At 42.3% G+C, this 26,801-nt stretch overlaps 1 protein-coding gene across 31 annotated transcripts in view; it reads left to right on the forward strand.

The window, feature by feature from the left end:
- AAK1 (AP2 associated kinase 1) overlaps positions 1 to 26,801 on the forward strand; it is a 224,695-nt gene that overhangs the window by 104,865 nt on the left and 93,029 nt on the right. For all 31 annotated transcript variants that reach the window (XM_077959456.1, XM_077959463.1, XM_028832421.2 and 28 more), the window contains one exon: positions 18,446 to 18,564. In XM_077959456.1, the coding sequence (XP_077815582.1) occupies positions 18,446 to 18,564 (119 nt within the window). The remainder of the gene's footprint in view (positions 1 to 18,445; positions 18,565 to 26,801) is intronic.

Here is a 26,801-nt window from a genome sequence, read left to right on the forward strand (position 1 = left end):
GGTGGAGGATGGGAGGAGGGAGAGGAACAGAAAAGATAACTATTGGGTACTGGGCTTAGTACCTGGGTGATGAAATAATCTGTAGAACAAACCCTTGTGACATGAGTTTACCTACATAATTAATAAACCTTCACATGTACCCCCAAACCTAAAATAAAAGTTAAAAAAAAAAACCTTAAGCATAATTGTTAACATATATGTATCTTAAAATAGTATTCTGTTAAAGACTATCACTCCCCTTGTGGTTAGGGAGGGGTTGTCAATCATTATATATTGTATATTTTCTTAATGGATTTTTCTATTTTAATCCCAGAAAGTCACTGGGGGAGAGCGCTTGGGCTAGTGGAGATTGAGGAGGGTTTTGTAGGAGTTGTGGTCTGGCAGGGCCTGAGAGAGTGTGTGGGTTTCTCTAGACCAGGCTATTCCCCTCTCCGGGCTACTTTCATTCTTCTTTTGTTCCTGTTTAGGGCTGGCATTAGAGCAGACAGGCATTGGTGCGCCCCACTGCGCTCACCATGATGGAGGGGTAGAAACATTTTCTAGGAAATCAGCCCATCAGGATTACAGTAAGCAAGAAACAGATTAATGCAAAAAGTCTTCCATGAACAAAGTATCAGAATTTAAAACAAAGACAGGATCAGTAACTGTGCTGAGCCCAGCCATATTGGAGCCTGAGGCAAAAAGAAAAATCAATACTGAAATACTGATCCTGTCTTTATTTAAAAATTTGAAATTTGTGGCTGGGCACGGTGGCTCATGCCTATAATCCTAGCACTTTGAGAGGCTGAGGTGGGTGGATCACCTGAGGTCAAGAGTTCGAGACCAGCCTGGCCAATGTAGCAAAACCCCGTCTCTACTAAAATTACAAAAATTAACCTGACGTGTTGGCGCGTGCCTGTAATCCCAGCTACTTGGGAGGCTGAGGCAGGAGAATCGCCTGAATCCGTGGGCGGAGGTTGCAGTGAGCTGAGATCACGCCACTGTACTCCAACCTGGGCAACAAGAGTGAAACTCTGTCTCAAAAAAAAAAAAAAAAAAATTGAAATTTGTTTATTTTGGATTTTATTTGCCCTAATTTCAATTTTTTAAAAATATTGCAGTAAAATAGTATTTTTCTGGACTACTAAGTTTTTTCATCACCTTTCTAAATTTTGTGCCCCTAGCAAGTGCCTCATTCCTCTTACCCTAGTCCTGGCCCTGGTTTTACACCAGAGACAAAGGAAGTTTTCCCCTCACATAATTCGGTTCATTGATTGGTGCTAGTGTGCTTCGGGTCCTTCTTGGAGGGTCGCCTTCTTAACAAGCCTCAAGTTTAGAGGACAGCTTTTTCTAAAAACAACCAACCAAAAATGTATTTTTATAGAAAAAAAAGATAATACATGGTCATTATAGGAAATACATCATCATCCTCAGGTAACTCAGTCTTAGAAGTTGTTTGTTTTGTTTCAGTCACAGGATTTTGTTGTGTGTGGTTTTTTTTTTTTAGTCTTCTTGCTATATATATATATATATATTTTTTTTTTTTTTCTTTTTTGTAAAGACAGAATTTTGCCCTGTCACCCAGGCTGGAGTGCACTGGCACAATGATAGTTCAATGTATAAACTATGTATGTATCATAGTTTAGTGTATGATCACTGGGCTCAAGTGATCCTCCTGTTTCAGCCTCCCAAGTAGCTGGGACCAGAAGTATGCACCACCAGCTATTTTGTTTGTTTTTGTAGAGATGAGGTCTTGCTATGTTGCCCAGCTGGTCTTTAACTCCAGGCCTCAGGAAATCCTCTCGCCTCAGCCTCCAGAAGGGCTGGGATTATGGGCATAAGCCACCATGCCCGTTGTGTACGTTTAATATTCAATATTTTACTAGCTATAGAATGTTCTTTTGTATCAACAGACTTTTTTTTTTAAACCAAATCTCTCTCTCTCGTTATTATTATTATTATTGTTATTATTTTAAATGATGGACTCTTGCTTTGTTGCCCAGGCTGGAGTGCAGTGGCTATTCGCAGGCAGGATCATTGTGCACTGTAGCCTTGAACTCCCTGACTCCAGTGATCCTCCTGCCTCAGCCTCCCAAGTAGCTGGGACTACAGGCACACACCACCATGCCCAGCCCCAATCTCTCTCTCTCTCTCTCTTTTGTTTTTTTTTTGAGAGGGAGTCTCACTCTGTCACCTAGTCTGAAGTGCAGTGGTATGATCTTGGCTCACTGCAGCTTCCGCCTCCCAGATTAAAGCAATTCTCCTGCCTCAGCCTCCCAAGTAGCTGGGATTACAGGTGTGCACCCCTACACCCAGCTAATTTTTGTATTTTTAGTAGAAATGGGGTTTTACCATGTTGGCCAGGCTTGTCTCCAACTCCTACTCCTGACCTCAAGTGATCTACCCACCTCAGCCTCCCAAAGTGCTTGGGATTACAGGCCTGAACTACCATGCCTGGCTCTGATCTCTTTTCATTGGGCATTTAAGTGACTTCTATTTTTTATGTTTATAGTTTTTTTGTTTTGACTTTTTTTTTTTTTTTGAGATGGAGTCTTGCTCTGTCGCCCCGGCTGGAGTGCAGTGGCATGATCTCAGCTCACTGCTCTACCCTCCAGGTTCAGGTAATTCTCCTGCCTCAGCCTCCCAAGCAGCTGAGATTACAGGCACCAGCAACCATACCCAGCTAATTTTTGTATTGTTAGTAGAGACGGGGTTTCACCATGTTGGCCAGGCTGGTCTCGAACTCCTGACCTCAAGTGATCTGCCTGCCTCGGCTTCCCAAAGTGCTGGGATTATAGGTGTGAGCCACTGCGCCCGGCCTGTCTTAACTATTTTTGTACATACTTTGTGGATATTTCACGTTATTTCCTTAAGATGGATTCCTAGAAGTGGACTTTGGGGGTTGAAAGATCTTTTGGGCTTTTATACATATTGCCACATTGCTTTCCAGGCAGATACCAGCCAACATTCTGCCAGAGGTCTTTCTGCCTCACTGAGACTGCTTGCTTATGGATTACTCAGCTCTCATTCCTTTCCCTCTTCTCAACATTTTTTGACATGTAGCCTTACCAGTAGCGTTAGATACTTGGGTGGAATGGTCCTTGTCTTCCTTCCAGGTCAGGTGGGATCCCCTGTTCTTCTTCAGAGCTACTTCTCCTCCTTGTTTTGGCATAAATCTGGTCTAAACCCTGTGACATTTTGGTTTGTCCTGGTGCCCTGTCGTGGCTTCTGAGTGAATGAGCCCTTTCCTAATTAAGCTTCAGATATTTTTTCCTTAGGCTTCTGACTGCTCTGCACTGACCTTGTGGCCTCTCTCTTCAACCCTTTGTTGAGGCCCCCGAGACTCTGGTTATTGGAAGACCAACCAACCTTCCTCCCCAACCCACATTCTGTCTCTGTTCTGTTTTGCCTGGTACTCATTTGTTATCAATCTAGTTGATGAGTTTATACTCATTTGGTTTTTAGGTTGTTAATGCTAGGTCTCTGCTTCAGGGAAGCTGGGTTTCTTTCTGTTTTATTTGGAGCCTGAGTCAAGTCTGATCTCAGCTTTGCCCAAGAGGGCTGAGTTGGCCGTCCCTGGAACTTACTGCATCACTGGAGCTTCCACTGAGAGCCAGAAACTGACTCCTCAGTTTTGTTTCTCTTCCTATTACCCAGCTTTCACTTCCTTGGAGTCACTAGGTTCACTAGATTTCTGTTTACCTGGGGGAATGTCTCGACCTCTCAGGTCTTTTGGAAGCACAGTGAGAGGACGACACAGAGACCAACGCCTGGGCAGATTCTCTCCTGTGCAGACAGCATTTTCACACAGCTAGGACTGGGGTGAGCCACTCGCCTCAAGTGCAGAATTTAAGGGGGCACTCAAAACTCAGTAATCAAGATAAAAAGTATTTGTATGCTTTTTTTTTAAAGACAGAGTTTCATTCTTGTTGCCCAGGCTGGAGTGCAATGGCACAATCTCGGCTCACTGCAACCTCTGCCACCCGGGTTCAAGTGATTCTTCTGCCTCAGCCTCACAAGTAGCTGGGATTACAGTTGTGTGCCACACCTGGCTGATTTTTGTATTTTTAGTAGAGACGGGTTTCTCCATGTTGGCCAGGCTGGTCTTGAACTCCTGACCTCAGGTGATCTGCCCACCTCAGCCTCCTAAAGTGCTGGCATTGCAGGTGTGAGCCACCATGCCTGGCCTCAGTTTTTTAAAAATAAAAATTAATGCAAACAACCATGGTGAACAAAATGTTAGAATTTAAAATAAAGACAGGATCAGTAACAGTGCTGTGCCCAGCCACCCCGCAGCCCAAGACCAAGAAAAAAATCAATAATTCTGAGTCTGTCCTTTTGTGCTCAGGGCAAGTGCCTCACTCCCCTCACCCTAGTCCTGACCCTGGTTTCACACCAAAGGCGGAGTAAGTTTTCCCCGATGTAATTCGGTTTATCAGTTGGTGCTGGCATGCTCCTGGTCCTTATTGGAAACTTACCTTCTTCACAGGCCTTGCCAGGTTTGTCTGTGGCTGGGCTTTTATTTCATCTGATACGAAAGACTCCAGCCTATGTGTTTCCTCCCAGTTGAGGGCTTAGTCCTTTTCTCTCTGATTGCTGTCTGATAATCCCAGGTGAAAACCATCTTCGCAGATGAGTGCTGTGAGTGGTGGAGATCTTGGCTCCTGTCCTCCCTAACACTGATCCGTCAACTCAAGAAAGGTAACAATGCAAGCCGTGTACCCCTGTCCACTTCTCTGTGTCTGTCCTTTCCCAAACAGGTATTTGACCATTTTTCCTCCTTGGTCTTTGTACACTAATGCAAGTACCGTTTTAATGTAAATCTAGTCCTTATCTTAAAAATTCTAACTCATCAAGTGTAATTTTTTGTGTTATATTTTAATACTCTGTTCTGGGTAGTTTCTATTAAAGCCTGTAATTGTTCAAATTATTGAAACTCGCATTATTGAGCTCATACGTTCTACAGACATATTAGTGCAAGGTGACGTAGAGTCATTGGGTGTAAGGAACAGAAATTTAATTCAAATTTTAAAATTAAGTAAGAAGGAATGTATTGGATAAATACAAGGGAACCTCCCAGAACCCAACAGCAGGAAGTGAAGCTAGATTTTGTGGGTATTGGAAGTTACCAGGTGGCTCTTCTGTCCGCCTCTCTGTCTCTCTCTCTGGAACACACATGGCTGACATTAGCAGCCATCATCCTAGTCTACATGCTTGTGTAGCACCATTTGATTACGGTTCCTGGGTCATCACTTCGGATTCTCAAGGGAGAATGCACTCCAGGTGTCCACTCCTGGTCCAGTTAGCTGTGAGAGGGAAAGGGGGTCACTTGATATAATGCATCTCTAATCATTATTTTAGCATAGGGTGAAGAGTATGGTAAACTAGGCTTGTTTTTCCTATAGTAAATAAAAATAAAATCCTTGCCCTGTGAGAGAATATAGTCCTAGCGAGAAAGACTGGAATGCATATAAGTGGGATATAATCAGAGTAAAAGAAATCAGGGTGGGCATGGGGGTGGGCATTCTGTTGGGTGAAAGTTCACGGAGAAGTCCTGGTTTGATCTACACCTAGACTTAGAGCTATGAGTTTACCAGTTAAAGAGGGGATGGGCATTCCAATACAGAGTACATACAGAAAAGCACAGAGGCATCAGAGAACACTGGCCAGGCACTCTCAGGAGTTCACTGTGGGTTCCAGACTATGATGGGCCTTATACATCATATTAAGAGACTTAATCTTGTAGATGATCAAGAGCTAGAGGAGAGTTATAAGTAGCGAAACAACATGATTGGATGTGCTATTAATTTACCAAACATCTATTAATCATCTACCATGGGCTAAGCACTGTATTAGCCCTGAGGATTCCAAGATAAACAAGAAGCTCTCCTTGCCAGTTTTATTTCTTCGGTGACTCGTTTTTCAGGTGCCCTACCTAGAGAACAGTCTAGAATGTTGTTTTTATGGGTTCACAGTATTCAAAATCCTTACACTGGTAGAAATAACAAGTATCATTTCTAAGGCAGAAAAGAGAATGGTTCCCTCTTTGCCTTGTCTGTCTAATGGAGAGATTAACACATCCAAGGTAATCACAATACGTTTTGAATACATTATGATAAGTGCAACGAAATAGAGCTTCAGGCCACATGTATGGTAATCTGAAAATTCGGGTGACTGGCAGGGACAGGGAGGACTTTGCAAAAGAGGTATTATTTTAACAATTGTAAACTCATTTTATCAAGCAGAAGACTGAGACAGGATATTCCAGGCAGAGGGAACAGCATGTGTGAACCTCCTGAGAATAAAGCAGCAGAAAGGTTAAAGTTCTGAAAGTTTGTTGGGTTGGGAGGAGCAGAGGTGGGGAAGAGGGAGTATTGAAAGATGAGGCTGAGTGAGGAGAGGGCAGTATTCAAATTATAAAGGGACTGGGACTGTTTTACATTTTTGGTGGGAGTATACAACGGTACAGTCACATTGGGAAAAGGTCTGTCACTTTCTTATAAAATTAAATATATACCTATCCAGTGGCCCAGCACTTCTCCTCTTAGGTATTTACCCCAGAGAAATAAAAACATGGCACAAAAAGACTTGTACAAGAGTGCTCTTAGAGCTCTCTTTATAAGAGCCCCAGTCTGAAATAGCCCATGTGTCCATCTGTAAGGGAGAGGACAGACAGATTTATTCAACCAGTGAAATACTAGTCAGCCATGAAAATTAACAAACTACGAATACATTCAACAATATAAACGTTTATGATGAGTAAAATATCCTTATACAAAAAAGTACATACCATATAAGTCTATTTTTATGAAGTTCTAAAGTAGGCTAAACTAATAATACATGAAAACAGTCAGAACAGTGGTTGCCTGTGGGAGGATTTGGGTGGAATGGTCTGGAAAGGGGCCTGAGGGACTTTCTGTGAGATGGAAAGGTTTTATATTTTGATGGGGATTAGGGTTACATGAGTGTATTCACTTACCAGAACTCATCCAATAACACACTGAAGATTTGTACATTTCACTGTAAATAAATTTTATTTACCCTTATCCCCAAAAAGAACTATGAGCCCTGAACACTAAAGATATGTATGCTGAAGTATTTAGGGTGAAGTGCACTAAGGTTTGCAACTGACTTGGAAATGCATCAAAAATGAGATGAGTTGATGTTTGGATAGATGGATGATAAACAGTTGATAAAAGAAGTGTAGCAAAATGTTAACACTTGTAGATTCTACAAGTTGTGGGTGTATGGATGTTTGCAGTTTGATCTTTTCAACTTTACTGTATGTTTGAAATGTTTCATAATGAAATGGGGAAACATATAAAGGCTCTTATATTCTGCTGCATTAAGGAATTTGGGCTTTTCTCTGGCTCAAAGGGACTAATGAACGCTTTTAAGAGGAGTTATTCCATAGGAGTTTTACAAAGAGACTGGAGGCACGGAAACTTATGACTCTATTTTAGTTTTCCAGTAAGAAAACAGGAAGGCCTGAGCTAAGGGGCATCAGGGGCACAGTAGAAGGGATGGATTCTGGGTTTGGGGATAGAGTTCTTAAGACTCAGTGAAATCAACTTGGCAATGGTGGGAGTTGGGGTGGGGAGGATATTGTGAGGTGGTGCCCAGTCCTGATTGAAGGACCACAACCTAGGGGCTGATGGATGACAGTAGTGTGGTCAGATAGCCTGAATGTCAGAGGAAAGTCTTTAACACGAAGTTAAGTCAGAATGCTCTGTAACTAATGACTGGGAGCTAAGAAAATGACAGCCTGCTTTCCAGCATGAGAGCCCATCTTTCAGAACATGGGAGAGTCAGGGCAAAATAGGATGACCTAGAAAAAGTGGTTGTGTCTGGAGACCAGTTGATGAAACCTAAAGAGTTGAAAACAAACCCGGGCAACATAGTAGGATCCTGTCTCTACAAAAAATTTAAAAATTAGTTGGATGTGGTGGCATGCACCTGTAGTCTCAGCTACTTGGGAGGCTGAGCTGAGAGGATCACTTAAGCCTGAGAGTTCAAGGCTTCAGTGAGCCATGATTGCACCACTGCACTCCAGCCTGGGTAACAGAGCGAGACCCTGTCTCAAAAAAAAAAAAAAAAAAGGTTGAAAACATTTATGTACCTTTGATGCCAGTGCGCATTCCATAACTTGGCTACTAAACTCACATCATTACACTAGAAAGTGCTCAGGATTCACAGTTACTTAACCCGATCTTTCTACAAAAGCAGTAAGTGTGGAAAACTATGTAAGCTTTGAAGCATGAAGTTGAACTGGAATGTTCTCGAATTAACATTTGGGAACTGAGAGAATGTCAGCCAGAACTTCAGCTTTGCTGAATCTCCCATTCTCTTTTGGAGAATGTAGTCCACTAACATATGGTGTCCTGGTTGAAATGATCAGAGCCACAGCTTGAAGGTCTGTAGCATGGGTGGGGACTGACACATCTGAGCACTGATGCTGCTCCCTCCGGCTGACCTCTGCTGCTCTGTTTGCTCATCACTTACTAGAGATTGTGGCCCTGGTGGATTAGAGGGATGAGCACAATTTATGCCAAGAGGCTCTCCACTCCTTTAGGCAACGGATGCTTCAGGATTGAGCATGGGGGTGTTTGATTTCTTTTCCCTCTCAACTGAAGCGTTTTGATTTCCAGCACAAGTATTATTTTTGAAAGAAGCAATAGTGTGTAGGACAAGTGTTTATTATTGTGACAGCACAGAGATTTCTGTGAAGCTCCCCTTAAAGTTCCACCTTGAGCACTTGCCCTGGCCCAGGGTTCAGTCGGTCCTGTCTCACACTGCTCAGTTATGCCAGGCCGAGCAGTGCAGGGTTTTTCCACCTTTTCACCAAGAGGATGTTCTCTTAATATACATCCCTTCTAGCCCATACTGGACTCTGACCGTCTGAAGATCTGGGACTGTGTAATGTTTTTGTTGTTGCTGTCATTGTAGTTTTGTTGGTTTTTTAAAATTTTTTATTGGTATCCTTTATGGTACTCGGCAAACACATTGCATAACAAACACTTGAGAACCTGCTGTGGAGCAGCCACTGTGCTGGGTGGCAGAGATGCCACAGTGAATCAGTCATCGTCCCTGCCCTTGTGCAGTTTAGAGTGTACAGGGGAAGAAGGCATGCAACCAGGAATTACCCTACAAGTATTAAATTATATTCATAGTATGTCCTGGAGAGAAAGTAGAGGGTGCTGTGTATACCAAAGAACTTAATCATATGGGAGTGAGGGCCAGGGACCGTCAGGAAAGGCTTAGCTAAGGAAGTAACGTTTAGCCTGAAATTTGAAGGATGATTACTAGGATTGGCTCAGGCCAAGAATGAGGTGAAAGGGCCAAAGGGAGAAGCATGTGCAAAGATCCTTAGGCAGATTGGAGCATAAGCAATGCTGCAGAAGAAGGAAGGCTCTTGTGGCTGGAACCGAGTGAGCACTGGAAGGTGGAGGTGTATGAGCTAGTTTGGAGAGAGACCACATCACTCCGGGCCTTGTAGGCCTTGGTCAGTATTTGGAGTTTTATTCTAAGAGGGGTGAGAAGCCATTGCGAAGTTTCAAATGATATTCAGTTTCTGATGTCTTTCAGCGAATCTCTCGACATTTGCCAGAGAGCTAACTCTGTGGCAGCAGCATAAGGCAAAGGTAGGGGCGGGTAGCTTGTGGAAAGGCCCTTTCTTGGTCAGCCTTAGCTGATAGCCCAGGCCCAGTGTACTATGGTTCTAGGTGTAGTAATCAACAAGAACCAACTTGTATGTGAACCAACTTGATTTCTTAAACTCTTCCCTTTTGTTCCAGGCAAGTCTTTTTCCTGGAAAATTGTTTTGAGGGGAGAAGGAAGACTTGCCAAACCCCTAAGAAGAACCTCCTGAGCTGGAGATCCTCCCCAATCAATCATTACAGTCCTGGAGAGGAAGAACCAATAGCCAGGCCAGTGTGCCATGTTCAGCCTGGGCTGTGGCCTCGATTGGGTTCTGTTGATGTTTCTGTAGCACCTCCACCACCACCACCGTTTGCCAGTCTCTGATTTTGTGCCCACAGCTTGAGTGGGGAGAGAGGGAGTTGAAAACCTCAAGTCATTCCCCATCTGGGTGTTCTGTCTGCCTGGGGAAAGGACTGCTTTGACATGTTCCCCAGAAGGAGCTGGCACATGGTGATTTTTAATTTGAGGCAAGTGAGGAGAGATTGACATTAAAAAACAAACCCCAGGCCCCCACTGAAATCAGTGTTGACACATGCTTTGCATTGACCTTTTCTCCTGGAAAAAGCTTTGCTGTGCTCCTTGCCATCTGTTCTAGAGTTTTGAAAACTTTTGTTCCTTCCGAAGCTTTTGGCAAAGTTGTCTTCGATGTGAGTAAGTTGTGGATGGGTGTTGATCAGCCTCTTGGGGGTCATTCCTTGTGGGAGCTCACAGGTGCTGTGGATAGAGCACCCAGGTTCTCACCGTGGAGAGGACACTCTCCCACTGAATAGTGCACCTGAACTCTCACCATGGAGAGGACACTCTGCCACCTGAATAGTGCACCCAGGTTCTTACCAGGGAGAGGATACTCTGTCACCTGAACAGCACCCAAGATCTCACCATGGAGAGGACACTCTCCCACCTGATCAGCTAGACAGGCAGAGTTGTGGGCAGTCCCTCTTTCCTTTCACGGTGCCATTTCTCTTCTCCCTTCCTTGGGAGTGGAGGTGTTCCTGCATGATCTGCTGCTACAGGAAGGGGACAGCAGCTTGAGAGGGGACACCAGGAGTTGGCACTCCTGCAGTCTAGCCCTGGTCCTGCCACTAGGTGGCAGTACTAAGGAGAATGCTTAGGCTTTTCTCTGTGTCTTAGTTTCCCAGTTGGTCAAGTGGAGGTTGTAGTACATGACCTGCTGACTTCACAGGCCCTTATAAAGATGGAAGCAGGGCTCTCTGGTTCAGTCCTAGCTTAGAAATATGTTTTCATTAAACTGCACAAGGTTTAAGAGATTTTTAAAAGTTTGTTGCCTGATTTTTAAATCAGGAGCTCTCACCTAAAAATCCAGCTGTTTTTAGAAATCAAAAGGCTTGACAACTCTTAGCCCACGCTCCTTCGTGACAGTGACTGGCTGGCATTGAGGAGTGGCTGGCCCATGAGCAGGGGAATGAACTTTCTCAGGGCCACTGGCCCCACTCCTCCCTGTGATCTTCCTGACAGTGAGTCTGTGTCATCACACAGCCTCCATACGTTTTGTTACAGCTGGACTGTTTCACTGCTTTGTGTGATCTCCCTGGCCTCTTCAGGCATTTGGGTTTGTGCTCTTGATCTCAAGAAGATATTCCAGATGTAGGATTTTGTGATAAGTAATGTGTCATACAAATACAAAGTGATTTTTACAGGGAGGTGGCGGTGGAAGGGAAAGGCGGGAACACCTTCTTTCACCATGTTGGTTAGGCTGGTCTCAAACTCCCGACCTCAGGTGATCCACCCGCCTTGGCCTCCCAAAATGCTGGGATTACAGGCATGAGCCACCACGCCCAGCCTAATTTAGTCTTAATTTCTGCCCATGAGGAAATGAAGGCCGGAGAGATCCAGCAACTTGTTCAGTGTTCATGTATGTCTCCTGGATGAAACCCACCTTAACTGAGTTATCTGTCTGATTCCTTAGAAAAGCTTTAGAAGACTATTATTTTATGCTTGTTTTCTGCATTAAGTGAGCAGCATCTGTTGAGTTTCACCTTGTTTTAAAAGAGAAACCAAGAGTTTGTAGGGCAGAAAATTGGAAAACAAAGAGCAGACAATGGGCCTGGGTGCGTTTTTTCTTCATTTGGTATCCTCCAGCTCTTTTGGCTTGTGTCATCTTTCCTTCTCAGACAAGTGGACTCCATTCCCAAAAGTGTATATAGGACTTATGTTAGGAAGCGAGGTTTCCTTTTACCTGCAAGATATAAACAGTTGGCAATTTCAGTGCCTAGAATATAGGCCCGATTTTAAAATATCCAGCAAACCTCTTTGGCAGCAAACCCAGAATTCCTGTCTCAGCACCATGATGGGCTTCTTTGTCTCATATTCCTGGTCTAATCATTCTCATTGTCCGCCCAGCTGTTTGCCATCACTTCTCAGATAATCACTTAGGTATTTTTCTCCTCTTCCTGCTCACCTTAACTTCCCCTCCCTCACTTTTCCTTGCAAAGTGGAAGTCACTGGTGTCCTGATTCATTCAGAACAGCCCCTGGGACTTGGCACCCTCTAGCATGATTCAGTATTTGAATACAGAGCCAGGAGATATACTGCTTGCTTCTTCTTCCAAAGCCCCATCGCTGAATTGAATATTATAGTGAGGCTCCCAAGGAGGGTGTTTAAATCTTTTACTTTATTTATTTTTCTAGAGACAGAGAGAGTCTCGCTGTGTTGCTCAGGCTGGAGTGCAGTGGTGCCATCATAGTTCACTGCAGCCTCAACCTCCTGGGCCCAAGCAATCCTCCTGCTTCAGCCTCCCGAGTACCTAGGACTACAGGCATGCACCAGTGTACCTGGCTAATTTGTCTTTGTTTGTTTGTTTGTTTTGTTTTGTTTTTGAGATGGAGTCTCGCTCTGTCGCCCAGGCTGGAGTGCAGTGGTACGATCTCAGCTCACTGCAACGTCCTCCTCCCAGATTCAAGCAATTCTCCTGCCTCAGGCTCCCGAGTAGCTGGGACTACAGGCGCATGCCACCATGCCTGGCTAATTTTTGTATTTTTAGTAGAGACAGAGTTTCACCATGTTGGCCAGGATGGTCTTGATCTTCTGACCTCATGATCCGCCCACCTCGACCTTGCAAAATGCTGGGATTATAGGCATGAGCCACCATGCTTGGCCTGTCCTTGTTTTTTAAAAGTTTGAAGACCATGATCTCATGTTGATATCAGAACTAAAAGAGATTTTAGAATTTATGTAATACCCTCCTCTGTGTATTACAAATTCTCACTCACTGTCTTCTCCCTGCAGAGAACTAGGCACTTCTGTCATCTTTGCTTATTTAGCAGGTAGAAGTCTAAGTTATCTCAGTAATTTCATTGGTGACTCCATGATCCTGTGCTTATTAAAATCTTTTATCAGGAAAGTGATGGGAAGCAGCTAATCCTAGGAGTTTAAAATGTTGAAGGATCTATAGGGAAGTGCAAATTAAAACCACAACAAGATGTCACTACACATCCACTAGAATAGCTAAAATGAAAAATACAATACCAAGTGTTGATAAGGATGTGGAACAATTGGAATTCTCGTATGTGGCTGCTGGGAGTGTAAAATAGCACAACCACTGTGGAGTACTGCTTGGCAGTTTCTTATATATAAAGGGAAATAGTCACTTGCCATATGACCCAACAATTCCATTCCTGGGTATATACCTAAGAGAAATAATTATCTATGTCCATAAAAAGGACTTCTGTATGAATGTTTAATTCATAATAGCCAAAAGCTAGAAACAATTCACATGTCCTTCAACAGGTGAATGAATAAACTAATTGTGTAATATGTATACAGTGGACTACTAGTTGACCAAAAAAACGAAAACTACTGATACATGTAACAATGAAGATGTATCTCAGAAATGTTATGCTTCGTGAAAGAAGCCAGACCATAGGAGCATATACTATAGGATTCCATTTATTCTAGAGCAAGCAAAACTATAGGGATGGAAAGCAGATCCAAAGTTACTTAATACATGGGATGGTGAGGGAGGGTAGGGGAGATTGTCTACAAAGGTACCTGAAGAACTATCTGCAGTGATGGATTGGCTGTCACCATAGCCACTCGTGTGAGTATATACAGTTGCGAAAACTCATCGAACTGTACACTTAAAATGGGTGCATTGTATTATATGTGAAGTTGATATAAAAATAAAAATTTCTGAAGATGAGGGATCTTATCTGAACTGTACCACCAACTAGCTCTATGCGTTATTGCGAAAGGAACTTAATCTTTCTGCATGTCTTCCCTGTTGGGAAAATGAGTATGATAGGTTGCTCGCCTACCTCATTCAGTCGTTGTGTGAATACAGATGAAATAATTTATTTTGAAATGCCTTTAAAATAAGTCGTATACACGTGCTGGGTGGGAGGAGTATTCCATAAACTCATCTTGAGGGAAGAAAGACAAGAACTGTGGTAATGAATGTCTGAGCTAATATTTATATATATGTTGGAATTCATTTGCAAATCATCTTTTTACTTTGTGGAACATGAGCTGTGTCACTTCCCCTCCTTGGTCTTGAGTAAAATGAAGGGGTTAGACTAGATCAGACGTAGAAAACTGGAGGCTCGGAGATTATCTAAAGCTTTTCAGATGTGTTTTCTTTAGCCCCTACACTATGGTGACCTGAACAGCATTAATTTAAAAGGTGACTTGTTGCCAGTCTTTAAATATGGAGATTTCACATACAATTTTGGGTTTCTAGCTCATTTTTAGAAATTAGCAGATCTGACAAAACCAGGTCCACATTCCCACATGGCAACAATGATCTGGAGTTGCATGGTGGCCATCCTGTTACATGAGCCATCACATTAGTTTCCCATATTCTTTACCACTATCTGTGAGTAGCCTTCTCTGTCCTCTGTAGAAACCTTAAGTGGAGAGTTAGTTCATTATTGAATGCTCACTGTGTGTTAAACACTATTTTATGGCATGACAATCCAGAGGCAAACCAAACAGACAAAACCTCTAAACTCATGGTGAGCTATAAATAGCCATCCACATCTCCATCAACAATTAGGGGGAGAAAGTTAGACCAACAATGCTGTATATTTTAGGGAAAACGGGAGAAAACATGTTTTCTTGTGGACATAAAAAAAAAAAAATCCTACGTATTTAATAGGCAAAGCATGTCTATGTCAAAATTACGCTGCCTGCTTCACTTGCTTGCTTCACATAATAGATCATATCCTTTTTATCTTTTTGAATCAGTAGATTCATGGATGAGATTATCTGAGTGTTTCAAAAAATGTCAGTAGGCAGAGAGACTGACACAGGCTACTGAATGTTAAGATTTTCTTACCTCTGTCCAAACCATTAGGTTTTCCCGTTTAATCAGGATCTTGGGATGCAAATCAGACTGAAATAAACACCTCTATTGACAGTCTTCTCTGTTGACAGCCTCCTTCCATAATAGCCTGAACCCTCTTAAGCTCTGGCTGAGAATCTCATCACCCTGATCCGTGTGGCAGATGGGGCTGTGCACGAGAAGTGTCTTGAATGGCACTCTCTCCCTCTTCTAACCTCGTAGTTTACATCTCCATTTGGCCAACCACAGTGATAGTGACCAACATCTTTAGACTGACAAATCCTGTTAGGCGTGGATTTTGATCTCATGATTTAAATGCTTCTCATCTGCAGATAAGCCCCTTTATAGGCATAGATGCTTGACAGTGTGGCTTCATCTGTGTTAAGTAAAGTGATTCACTAATTTGCTTTTAGATTTATCATGGTCATAGGCTTTGAGAATCTGGGCTGGCTCTCGTCAGCCATTGTGCTTACTGGATTGTGTGGTAGGCGACTGACCCATTTCTTCAGTCTTGGCTGAGAAGGTCATCTTGCTACCTACAAAGAAAACTGCACTGCTCCCATCTGGTGGTAGTTATCTCGAACTGCAGCATCTGAAGGAATTGCCCTGTCCTTCAGCAGTGCCGGGCAGCACTGAAGTGTAGGAAATACCTATTCCCACCTTTTGTTTCACAACATTGTCAGCTGTTTCCATTTTACCTAAAGGGTATCACATGGTTTTTCTAGGAGAGTGAACCACTCCAGCTTCTGCCCATAACTAGCCATGGGACTTCTAAGCCTCACTTGTTTTGTCCATGCATAAAGCAAAACACTTGGACTTAATGCTCTCTAGGAGTGCTACTCTTGCAAAGTCTGTAGTTCTGTGATTTTGAAAAAATTTGAAATATCAATGAAATGAATCCTACTTATACTATTTACAAAACAATTATGAACATACATAGAAATTTTGCAATTTATGCTACTACTTTCCTCAGTTCTAATTAATTATAAGATAACATCATGGATTTAATAACTTTGGCAGGGAGTGGGGGGAAGAAAAGATAAATACCACTGCTTTAAATGCACATGTTTATTACAAGACATTCTGATACCCTTGAAAGCAAAATGTAAAAACCATGCATTTTAGAATTAAGAAATGTGTGTGTGAGAGAGAGAGAGAGAGAGAGGGAGAGAGAGAGAGATAAGACCTCTAAGTGTCAATGCTACTTTTGAAAATGGAAAATGTTATTGAGGTACAAAGATTAGAGAGATGACAGTTAAAATTAAAGATTGTATAGTAAATTTTAGTGTTTATTTGAATACTGAGGAATATTATAACAGGAAATGCACAAACATGCAGTCTCTGGTAAATCATTATCATAGTCCACATTTGGAACCGAAGCCCATTACATTATCTTTTTACAAAATTAGGTGTGTACTTTATGAAAACATTCAACAGTGCTTTATGATAAAGGCTCTTTATGGTTGCAAGTAACGAAAACCAACTCAAGCTAACTTGAAAAGAATAACTGTGTAAAGATGCAGCAGGAAATGCCATGGGCATCAACAGACAGGTACTAAAGTGCCGCTGAGCCTTGAGGGAATTCAAAGGGCATAATCAGGACCCAAGTCTTTATTTCTCAGAGGCCGAAGATCTCTATAATGGTTGTTTATTGATCTGTATCAATTTTGCATGTGGCTCCTAGCCCAGTACTACATCATAACCTCTATACAAATTCCCATACTGAAGACTTCCCTCTGTGTTCACCTCTATACAATTAGTGACCACCTCTGAGCAAGAATAGCATACTGATTTTTTTGCTGAACAGAGTCAATGGACAGGATATTCAAGCTAAATGATGACAACGTACAAGGCAGGCAGATGGACTGAGTGTCCAGTGTAACTGCTACTTATTCCAAAGTCTTCAACTTTGACAGTTTTGCCTCACTTTATCTAACTCCTCTCACCAATGGCATTGAACACCTCATATAGTGCTTTAGGAGTGAAGTTGAGGTTAGGGTTCTAAGAATTTGGGGATGCTGTGATGTGGTGTAACAAATTTAGAGCATTTGAGAATTTCTGTAGAGTTATATGCATTTTTTTTTTTTTTTTTTTTTTTTTTTGAGATAGGGTCTCTTACCCAGCCTGGAGTTCAGTGGCGCAGTCACGGCTCACTGCAGCCTCCGCTTCCCAGGCTCAAGCCATCCTTCCCCGCTCAGCCTCCCAAGTAGCTGGGACCACAGGTGCATGCCCACCATGCCTGGCTAATTTTTGTATTTTTTGTAAAGACAGGGTTTCGCCATGTTGCCAAGGGTGGTCTTGAACTCCTGAGCTCAAGCGATCTGCCTGCTTCAGCCTCCCAAAGTTCTGGGATTACAGGCATGAGCCACCACACCTGGCTTATATATTTCTATTAATGAATTGTGAACTGTCTTTTAGAGAAAGGTCAGTGTGGACATTAAAAAGTCTCCCCACTAATTGTGTCATACTTGCCTTGTGTATGCTATGTGGAATAGCACTTTCTTACCCATATCATGTATCTTCTCAATAGCCCAGGAGGCAGGGAGGGCAGAAGGAATCTTTAGGTCTGTTTTTAGGTTCAAATTGAGTGATAGGATGAGAAGAAAAAAAGAGGAGATTCTTGAAATTAATTGACAACTATTTAGCAATTAGTGAAATAATTTCCTAGCCTCTCTGGTATGAGGGAAAGTGTGCTCCACTTACGTCTTTAAAAATGTTTTTGGTTTGAATCACATCTCTTTGAGCCTCTGTATTCTTCAGCTGGTAATTGTGTAAAGGGGAAAATAACACAACTCACAGAATTGTGTTAAGAATTAAACAAAAGCATCAAAATACCCAAGACAAGGCTGGTGCAGTGGCTCCTGCTTGTAATCCCAGCACTGTGGAAGGCCATGGTGGGAGTCCAGGAGTTTGAGACCAGCCTGGGCAATATAGCAAAAGCACTTCTCTACAAGAAAGTACAAAAATTAGCCAGGAGTGGTGGTGTACACCTGTAATCCCAGCTACTCAGGAGGCTGAGGTGGGAGGATCGATTGAACCCAGGAGGTCAAGGCTGCAGTGAGCAGTGATCGTGCCACTTCATGCCAGGTTGGGCCACAGAGGGAAACTCTGTCTCAAAAAAAAAAAAAAAAAAGTGTACATAGGATAGTAGTTGTAATGTAGTTGGGTTTTTTTTCGCCCATTTATTTGTTTGTTTGTAGGTTATTTGGAAAATAATTACTATTCTTTTGTTATGCTGAGATAGGTGTTTGGAAACAATTTCTCTGACTCTTGCCATCCCCTCCCACAAGTAATATCTCCGAGTTCTGAGAATCTAAGAATGTGTTCTACAACAGGCTAGCCCTAAAGGCTGGCTGGCAGTGGCATCAGTACCATTAGCAGTGACAGCGGCAACCTCCAGCCACCACAGTCATCTGACTGACTTTTTGAACATTGACTCAAAAGAGCTTGTGTGTGTTTCTCTCACAGGTGGATTTGCTATTGTATTTCTGGTGAGGACAAGCAATGGGATGAAATGTGCCTTGAAACGCATGTTTGTCAACAATGAGCATGATCTCCAGGTGTGCAAGAGAGAAATCCAGATAATGGTAAGGCTGCCCCTTGGACTTGGGACTGTTTAAAATGGAGGCAGAGGTTGTACTCTCTCATAAGAAAGTCAAACGGGGTTTGTTCCCTTCCCTGAGGTGGTACAGAAGCCTCTGGACAAAATGGGACTGAACAGCCATGTGATATAGGACACCACCCTTGCCTTGGTCACTCTCAGCTGGAGGGTGGAGGAGAAAGGAGCATATTGAGAGAACTGACCAGTTTTAGGTCAGAAAAATCATTTTGGGCATTGGGAAAATCTTACTTAACAACATGGTTCCCACAAATTAACTGTGATATTTAATCCAGAAAGCCTAACTTTCCAATGAGCCTCTTCTTCTGGTCTTGTCTCTCTCTCTCTCTGCTACCAGTCCCCAGTCTCAGTTCAACCATCCTGAGCTCTTCAAAATCCTGTGAACATATCCTTATACAACTTAATATTTTTACATGTAGTTTTTTTTACCTGGAATGCTTTCCCCCTTTTCTGGCCTGGAAACCTAGACCAAAACCTAGAAACCTCATATATACTCTATGAATCTATTTATAGAAGTCCAAGAACAGGCAACATCATCTATGGAGATAGAAATCAGAACATGGTTATTCAGGGGCGGGAAGTTGACTAGAAAGGGGTATACGGGGACTTTCTAGGCCATGGAAATGTTCTGTGTGTTGTTTTAGATAGTGGTTACACATATGTGTCAAAACTCAATTGAACACCTTAAAATCTGCACATTTTATTACGTTAATTAGACTTCAATTCTTAAAACTTACTCATTTTTCAAGATGCAGATTTATATGTTTAAAGAAAGAGTCCCTATGTGTTAGATATACATGCTGAAATATATATGGAGGAAATAATATAAAGTCCTTAGAACAATGAGTGGGTTTAGAAGATAAATAAGATTGGTCAAGAGTTGATGGTGATCGAAGCAGAATTATTTTATGGGAATTTGTTAGAGTAGCATCTTTCTTTTACCTCTGTTTGACATTATACATAATATTATACCTGATAAGTAATATAATAATAATATGTAATAGTATACGCACATTATACATAAGAAACTTTGAATATATAGTCTTTTATTCCTTTGTGCTTCCACAGTGCTTTTGTTTTATACCAATTATTTGCTTAACATGTTATGTTGTAAGCAGTTCTGCTATCAGGGAGTAAGTTATTTAAAATCAGAAATTGTATGCTCCAACACACTGCTTGACATGAAGTAAATGCTTAATAAACTTTGGAAGAAATTCATATTAGAATGATGATAGTAGCAGATACATATGTTCACCTAGAGATGATGATTCCTTTTATGCCCTGGATTTTAATGCTTTTTAAATAGCAAAAAGGGATCCAAAAATGGAGAGCGTGGCATTGTAGGTATCCCACCAGGCTCCGCTTGCCCCTGTTCACCGTAAGTGGCCTTTTCAGTGGCTGCTTAGAATAACTAGTTAGGCTGTAGTTGGACTACTGAAAGTACTCAGAATGTTAGACAGCCTGGCACTACTTTAGATTTTAGAAAGCCAAAACTATGTGGGAAGGAACTGTCAGCACTGCACGACACACCAGCCAACTCCCAAGGGCCATATACATACAGTCAAGACCACGTGGGCCTGTCTGTAAGGCACCAATGCCTTCCACTCCACTGCACATAGCTCCGGATTCCTGTTCTTGCTGTATCTTCCGTCACACACGCAGTGGGTTTTCTGGGTGCTTCTCATTACTTGTCTTCCTCCCTCCTTGCCCGCGCTTGTTCAGCTCTCACACACTTTGTTTCCTGTCTTTGCTTCTGCTGTTTCCTCTATCTAGAATGCCCTTCTTGCTCATTGACTTGTGTTACAAAAGCAATCCCATGATTTCACTTTCTCCTCCTTATTTAAAAACACACTGAGCGCTTACTTGTGCTAGGCAGGCATTGTAGTGGAGGAACGAAGAAGCACAGGCCCATGAGGAGCTCACAAATTAATGGGCTTGATTAAGAGTTAAATCACACAGGTTCAAGTTTTGGCCCAGACGCATATTAGCTGTGAGAGTTTTGTTTTTAGTTTATATTCTTTCAAAGCTTTAATATTCAAATAGGTGAGCTAAGCTTGTTACAAAAAACATCAAGCACTTCCCCAAGGGGAGCTCCTATGCCATTACAGGGTCCCAGAGGCAACCACTTTAGGTGATTCTTTTGATGTCTTTCTAAATAACATGTTAATATTGCTAGTTCTTGATTTTTCTTCCATTTTAGGCATTATCTCCTATGGGAAGTAAAGACATAACTGTCACTTATTCGCTGCTTGCCTCTCTCCCCAAATACTTGCAGTATTCTCATCTTCCATTCTTCCAAAACACCAGTAAACTTCGGCAATATGTTGTTTATATGAATATTAGTTTTTACATTATTATGTAAGAAAACTATTTCAACTGAATTCCTGGTGGACTATGATTCCTCTGCCTTTCCTATATAACTTTGCTTTCACTAAAATTATTAATTGTCTTGTTTTCCCTCTCTTGGTCTGAGTTTTCTTTGTACTATTTAACAGTTTAATTCCCAATTTTCCATAAATTGTGTAAACCATTTTTTGGATTTTTTAGATGCATTTAATGGTGTCTATTTTATCATCTTCAAGATTTCTCCCTCAGTCTCCTGACTGAGGAACCTGGGCTGGTTGTTCTCTACCTGATTTACAGTCGAATCTTGGAATTTCCTGGACATTTCCTTTGCCTCTCTTTTTAAATTAGAACTGGTAATTCCTCTTTTGGCTAACTTCCTCATTTTGTTGGAGCTGATCCTCCAGTATCTTTTTTTCTCTCTCTCTCTTTTGAGACGGGGTCTCAGTTACCCACGCTGGAGCGTAGTGGCACGATCATAGCTCACTGCAGGCACCATCTCCTGGTCTCAAGCAATTCTCCTGCCTCAGCTTCCCAAGTGACTGGGACTATAGGCACATGCCACCAGACCCAGCAAAATTTTTTTTTGCCTTAGAGACAAGGTCTCGCTATGTTGCCCAGGCTGGTCTCACACTGTTGAGCTCAAGTGGTCCTCCCATCTCAGCCTCCCAAAGTGCTGGGATTACAGGCATGAGCCACTATGTCCAGCCTCAGTAGCTTTTTGATGCATGATAGATATATTTTTTTGAAACTTCAGGTCTAGGCTGGGCGCGGTGGCTCACGCCTGTAATCCCAGCACTTTGGGAGGCAAAAGTGGGCAGATCATGAGGTCGGAAGATGGAGACCATCCTGGCCAACAAGGTGGAAACCCGTATCTACTAAAAATACAAAAATTAGCTGGGCGTGGCTGTGTGTGCCTGTAATCCCAGCTACTTGGGGGGCTGAGGCAGGAGAATCGCTTAAACCCAGAAGGTGGAGGTTGCAGTGAGCCAAGATCGTGCCATTGCACTCCAGCCTGGTGACAGAGCTACACTCCGTCTCAAAACAAAAAACAAAAAATGTTCAGGTCTAGAAGTATCTTTATTTTATGTTCGCACATCATAGTTTGAGTACAAAATTCTGAGTTGGAAATAATTTCATTTAAATTTTTTAAAGCACTGTTCTACTATATTTTAGCTTTCAGTGTTGCTCTTGGGAAATCCTAAGTCATTCTAATGTCTAGTCTGTTGGGAGTGACCCATATTTTCTACAAGGAAATTTACAAATTTTCTCTTTGTTTCTAATGTTTTCTTGATACGCCTTTGCGTGTGCATTTATTTATTACGTTAGGTGTTTGGTGGTCCGTTTCAATCTAGAAACTCATATCCTTGCATTCTGGGGGATGTTTTAGTTTCATTTTTTCCCCCTTTTTCTGAAATTTCTATAATTTGCATATTGGTTCTCCTGAATTGATTTTCTAATTTTCTTGTTTTCTCCCTTCTTTTTATATTTCTTTGTCGTTTTGCTTCACGTTCCAGATTTCCTCAGCTCTATATTCCAACCATCCTGTTTAATTTTATTTACCAGACTTTTAGACTCTAAGATCTTTTTTGTTTTTCTTTTATTTTTAATTTAGGTGAAGTCCAGTTTATCAATTGTTCTTTTTATGGATTGTGCTTTTGGTGTCAAACCTAAGAAATCTTTGCCTAGCCCTCAATTCTGAAGATTTTCTTTTAAGTTTTATAGTTTTCCATTTAAACTTATGATCCGTTTTGAGTTTTTTTTTGGGGGGGGGTGGGGGGACAGAGTCTCCTTGCTCTGTTGCCCAGGCTGAAGTGGTGGCACAATCCCAGCTCACTGCAACCGCTGCCTCCCAGGTTCAAGCGATTCTCCTGCCTCAGCCTCTCGAGTAGCTGGGAGTACAGGCACGCGCCACCATGCCCAGCTAATTTTTGTATTTTTAGTAGAGATGGGGTTTCACCATGTTGGCCAGGCTGGTCCTGAACTCCTGACCTCAAGTGATCTGCCTGCTTTGGCCTCCCAAAGTGCTGGGATTACAGGCTTAAGCTACTGCACCTAGCCATTTTGACTTAAGTTTTGCATAATGAGACTTAGGTTGTGGTTCATTTTTTCCTCATGGATATCTAATTGCTCTTAGTACCATTTATTGAAAAGGCTGTCATTGAATATCTTGGTTAAAAATCAGTTGAACTTAATTGTCAGGGTCCATTTCCAGGCCTTTCTCTATTCTCTATTCCCTTCCATTAATCTATGTACCTATCCTTCTACCAATACCACACAGCCTTGATTACTGTAGCTAAATAAGTTTTAAAATGGACTGAATCTTCCCACTTTTTAAAAATTTCTTACTGTTTTAAATCTGAAGTCCTATGTGACGTTTTTAAGCCCACTAAGTCTCAGACTTCTGTCAGATAGAAGCCGTAACCCCAGCCCTACCTCTCTCAGCGACTGTAGGAATTGTGAAGGGAATCAGATGTAACATGCTGTGTAATATGCTGAAGCTTGGGTGTTAATACTCAAGCAGATTCCTCTCTGTACTTTCAGTGGAGGAATGATGGGCATGTTGTATCCAAATGCGGAGAGAACTGTTAGCGGTTTCACCGAGTGGTTTCACGTTTTATTTTGATAAATGCTGTCCACCATGTACTGGAGTCTGGTCTGAGTTCTTTGATCCATCTGGGATGTGTGCTCTGATAGAGTTGAAGGGGTCTGACTTCTGATGGACATTTGGAGGGTAGGTTTTGGACTTCTGATCCCTTTGCCTGAAAGCAGGAAAAGATTAATTACCTTCAGACCTAAAGGGGTAAGAACAGTGATAGGAAACAGCTAAAGCTCCAGATGCGTCAAGGCTGTTCTGTGTTCACATCTCCTGGCCCAGATGGATTACATCCTCATTGAGCTTGATAATGAGGACACTAAGCTGCCACCAGTGATGTTTGAGGATTTGCTTCGAAGAGAAGAGATCAGATGATTCAAAGCAGACAAATGGTTTCTTATTCTACAAAGGGTGGAAGATAGATCCTGTACAGTAGGAAGCTCAGGATTGTTCTGGACACGAATCTGGAACAGATTATTTTATTTTTTACTTCAACTTTTAAGTTCCAGGGTACGTGTGCAGGATGTGCAGGTTTGTTATATAGGTAAACATGCGCCATGGTGGGGTGCTGCACGTAACAACGCATCACCTAGGTGTTAAGCCCAGCATGCATTAGCTGTTCTTCCTGATGCTCTCCCTCCCCCCACCACCCCCCACAGGCCCCAGTGTGTGTCATTCCCCACTATGTGTCCATGTGTTCTCATCATTCAGCTCCCACCTATAAGTGAAAACACAGATTATTTTCAAAGATGCTTTGATTATATCTTTTGTGTAAGAAAGTTGGGGGGGCGGGTGTGTGTATACATAATACATAATTGTTTGAATTTGCCTGAAAAAAACACAGGAAACATGAAAGAAAGAAACAATAAAAGTGGTTCACTATAGGGGATGGGGATTGCAGTAGGAAAAAAATTGTCTAGTATTATGTACTATTTAAATGTTAATATATTACACCCTTTAAAAATGAATGACGGCTGGGTGTGGTGGCTCATGCCTGTAATCCCAGCACTTTGGGAGGCCGAGGCAGGCGGATCATTTGAGGTCAGGAGTTTGAGACCAGCCTGTCCAACATGGCCAAACCCTGTGTCTACTAAAAATACAAAAATTAGCTGGGCGTGGTGGTGTACACGTGTAATCAGAGCTACTCAGGAGGCTGAGGCAAGAGAAGCACTTGAGCCAGGGAGGTGGGAGTTGCAGTGAGCCAAGATTGTGCCACTGCATTCTTGCTCTGGGCAACAGAGCAAGATTCGTCTAAATAAATAAATAAAAATTAAAAAAAAAAAAAATGAGGCCGGGCACGCGGTGGCTCACATCTATAATCCCAGCACTTTGGGCAGTCGGATCATGAGGTCAAGAGATCGAAACCATCCTGGCCAACATGGCGAAACCCTGTCTCTACTAAAAATACAAAAATTAGCTGGCCATGGTGGTGCACGACTGAAATCCCAGCTACTTAGGAGGCTGAGGCAGGAGAATCGCTTGAGCCTGGTAGGCAGAGGATGCAGTGAGCTGAGATTGCGCCACTGTACTCCAGCCTGGTGACAGAGCAAGACACCGTCTCAAAGAAAAAAAAAAGAAAGAAAAAGATATTTTAAGCTGTTTTGTAGTCACTTGGATGAGTAAGCAGAGATCCAAAGAGTCTTCAGGTTCAGTAAGAACAAACCATGTCATAACAACATCCTGTTCTCCTTTGGGAAGATGTCTGGATAGAGAGCTCCGTGGGGTGCAGTAGATCCAGTATCTGTGGACTTTGGCCAGGTGTTTTGATAAGGACACTCACCAGACATCTGTCAGCAAAATGAAGAGTCTAGGCTGAATTGCTACTGGTTATAAAGGTTTCTGATAAGTGGTTTGATATTAATCTGGAGGAAACTTTCTAAAAAGAAAGCATTGTGGCTTACCATTAATTTTATGTTATTTTATATTTAACAAATAACTTGCTTAAAGAAATAAAAGATACAATGATCAATTATGTGCCTTTATAAAGTTGGAAGATGTAATAACTGCATTGAGTTACAGAATCAGGCTCCAAAATGGTTCTTACAAATTGGAGAAGTGGACTGATTCTAATGAAGTGAAATAATAAGGTAAGATCATACACTTGAAATTTTAATCAACTTTACAAGCATAGTTCTTGGGAGGCAGAGATTAAAAGCAGCATAAGTGGAAAAAGACTTAGGTATTTAAGTGGTCAATTAATTCAGAATGCATGTATAGTATGATGTGGGTGCCGAAAGACAAAAATAATGTAATTTTTAGCTACATTAATAGAATTATAGAAGGTGATAATGCTGTCTACTCTGCATGAGTCAGACCAAGCCTGAAGTATTTCATTCATTTCCTGGGGCCATTCTTATAAAAAGAATATAGCAGAGCAAAGCACATCAATGTAGGAGCAGCCAAAATGGTCTTAAAAACCATGTCAGAGAAAGAGGGGATGTTTCACATGGAGAAAAGAAAACTCAGTCTAAATAATATTATTTCACCTGTTTGTTATATTTTACTTCTCATTTATTTATTTATATTATTTTCTGAGACTGAGTCTCACTCTGTCACCCAGGCTGGAGCTCACTGCAACCTCCACCTCCTGGGTTCGTGCGGTTCTCCTGTCTCGGCCTCCTGAGTAGCTGGGGCTACAGGCGCGTGCCACCACGCACGGCTAATTTTTGTATTTTTAGTAGAGATGTGGTTTCACCATGTTGGTCAGGCTGTTCTCGAACTCCTGACCTCAGGTGATCCACCCACCTTGGTCTCCCAAAGTGCTGGGATTACAGGTGAGCCACCGCGCCCAGCCTCACCTTCTTAGAAAGTGGAAAAATAAACTAGACTTGCTAATTTTGCTCTGGAGAGGACAATCTAGAAAATCGGGAGGTGGAAGATTCCAGATAGGTAAGGAAGAACTGTCTAATGGTGAGGGCTATCTGTAGATTGGCTGAGGGCCTAAGGAAGTGGTATTATTCTAAGAAAACAGCTTGTCGGCTGAGCTCGGTGGCTCACACCTGTAGTCCCAGCACTTTGGGAGGCCAAGGCAGGCGGATCACAAGGTCAAGAGATCGAGACCATCCTGGCCAAGATGGTGAAACCCTATTTCTACTAAAAATACAAAAATGAGCTGGGCGTGGTGGTGCATGCCTGTAGTCCCAGCACTCAGGAGGCTGAAGCAGGAGAATCACTTGAACCTGGGAGACGGAGGTTGCAGTGAGCCGAGATCGCGCCACTGCACTCCAGCCTGATGACAGAGCAAGACTCTGTCTCAAAAAAAAAAA

The sequence above is a fragment of the Macaca mulatta genome, chromosome 13, assembly GCF_049350105.2.
Source record: "Macaca mulatta isolate MMU2019108-1 chromosome 13, T2T-MMU8v2.0, whole genome shotgun sequence".
In the NCBI taxonomy this organism is placed as follows: domain Eukaryota; kingdom Metazoa; phylum Chordata; class Mammalia; order Primates; family Cercopithecidae; genus Macaca; species Macaca mulatta.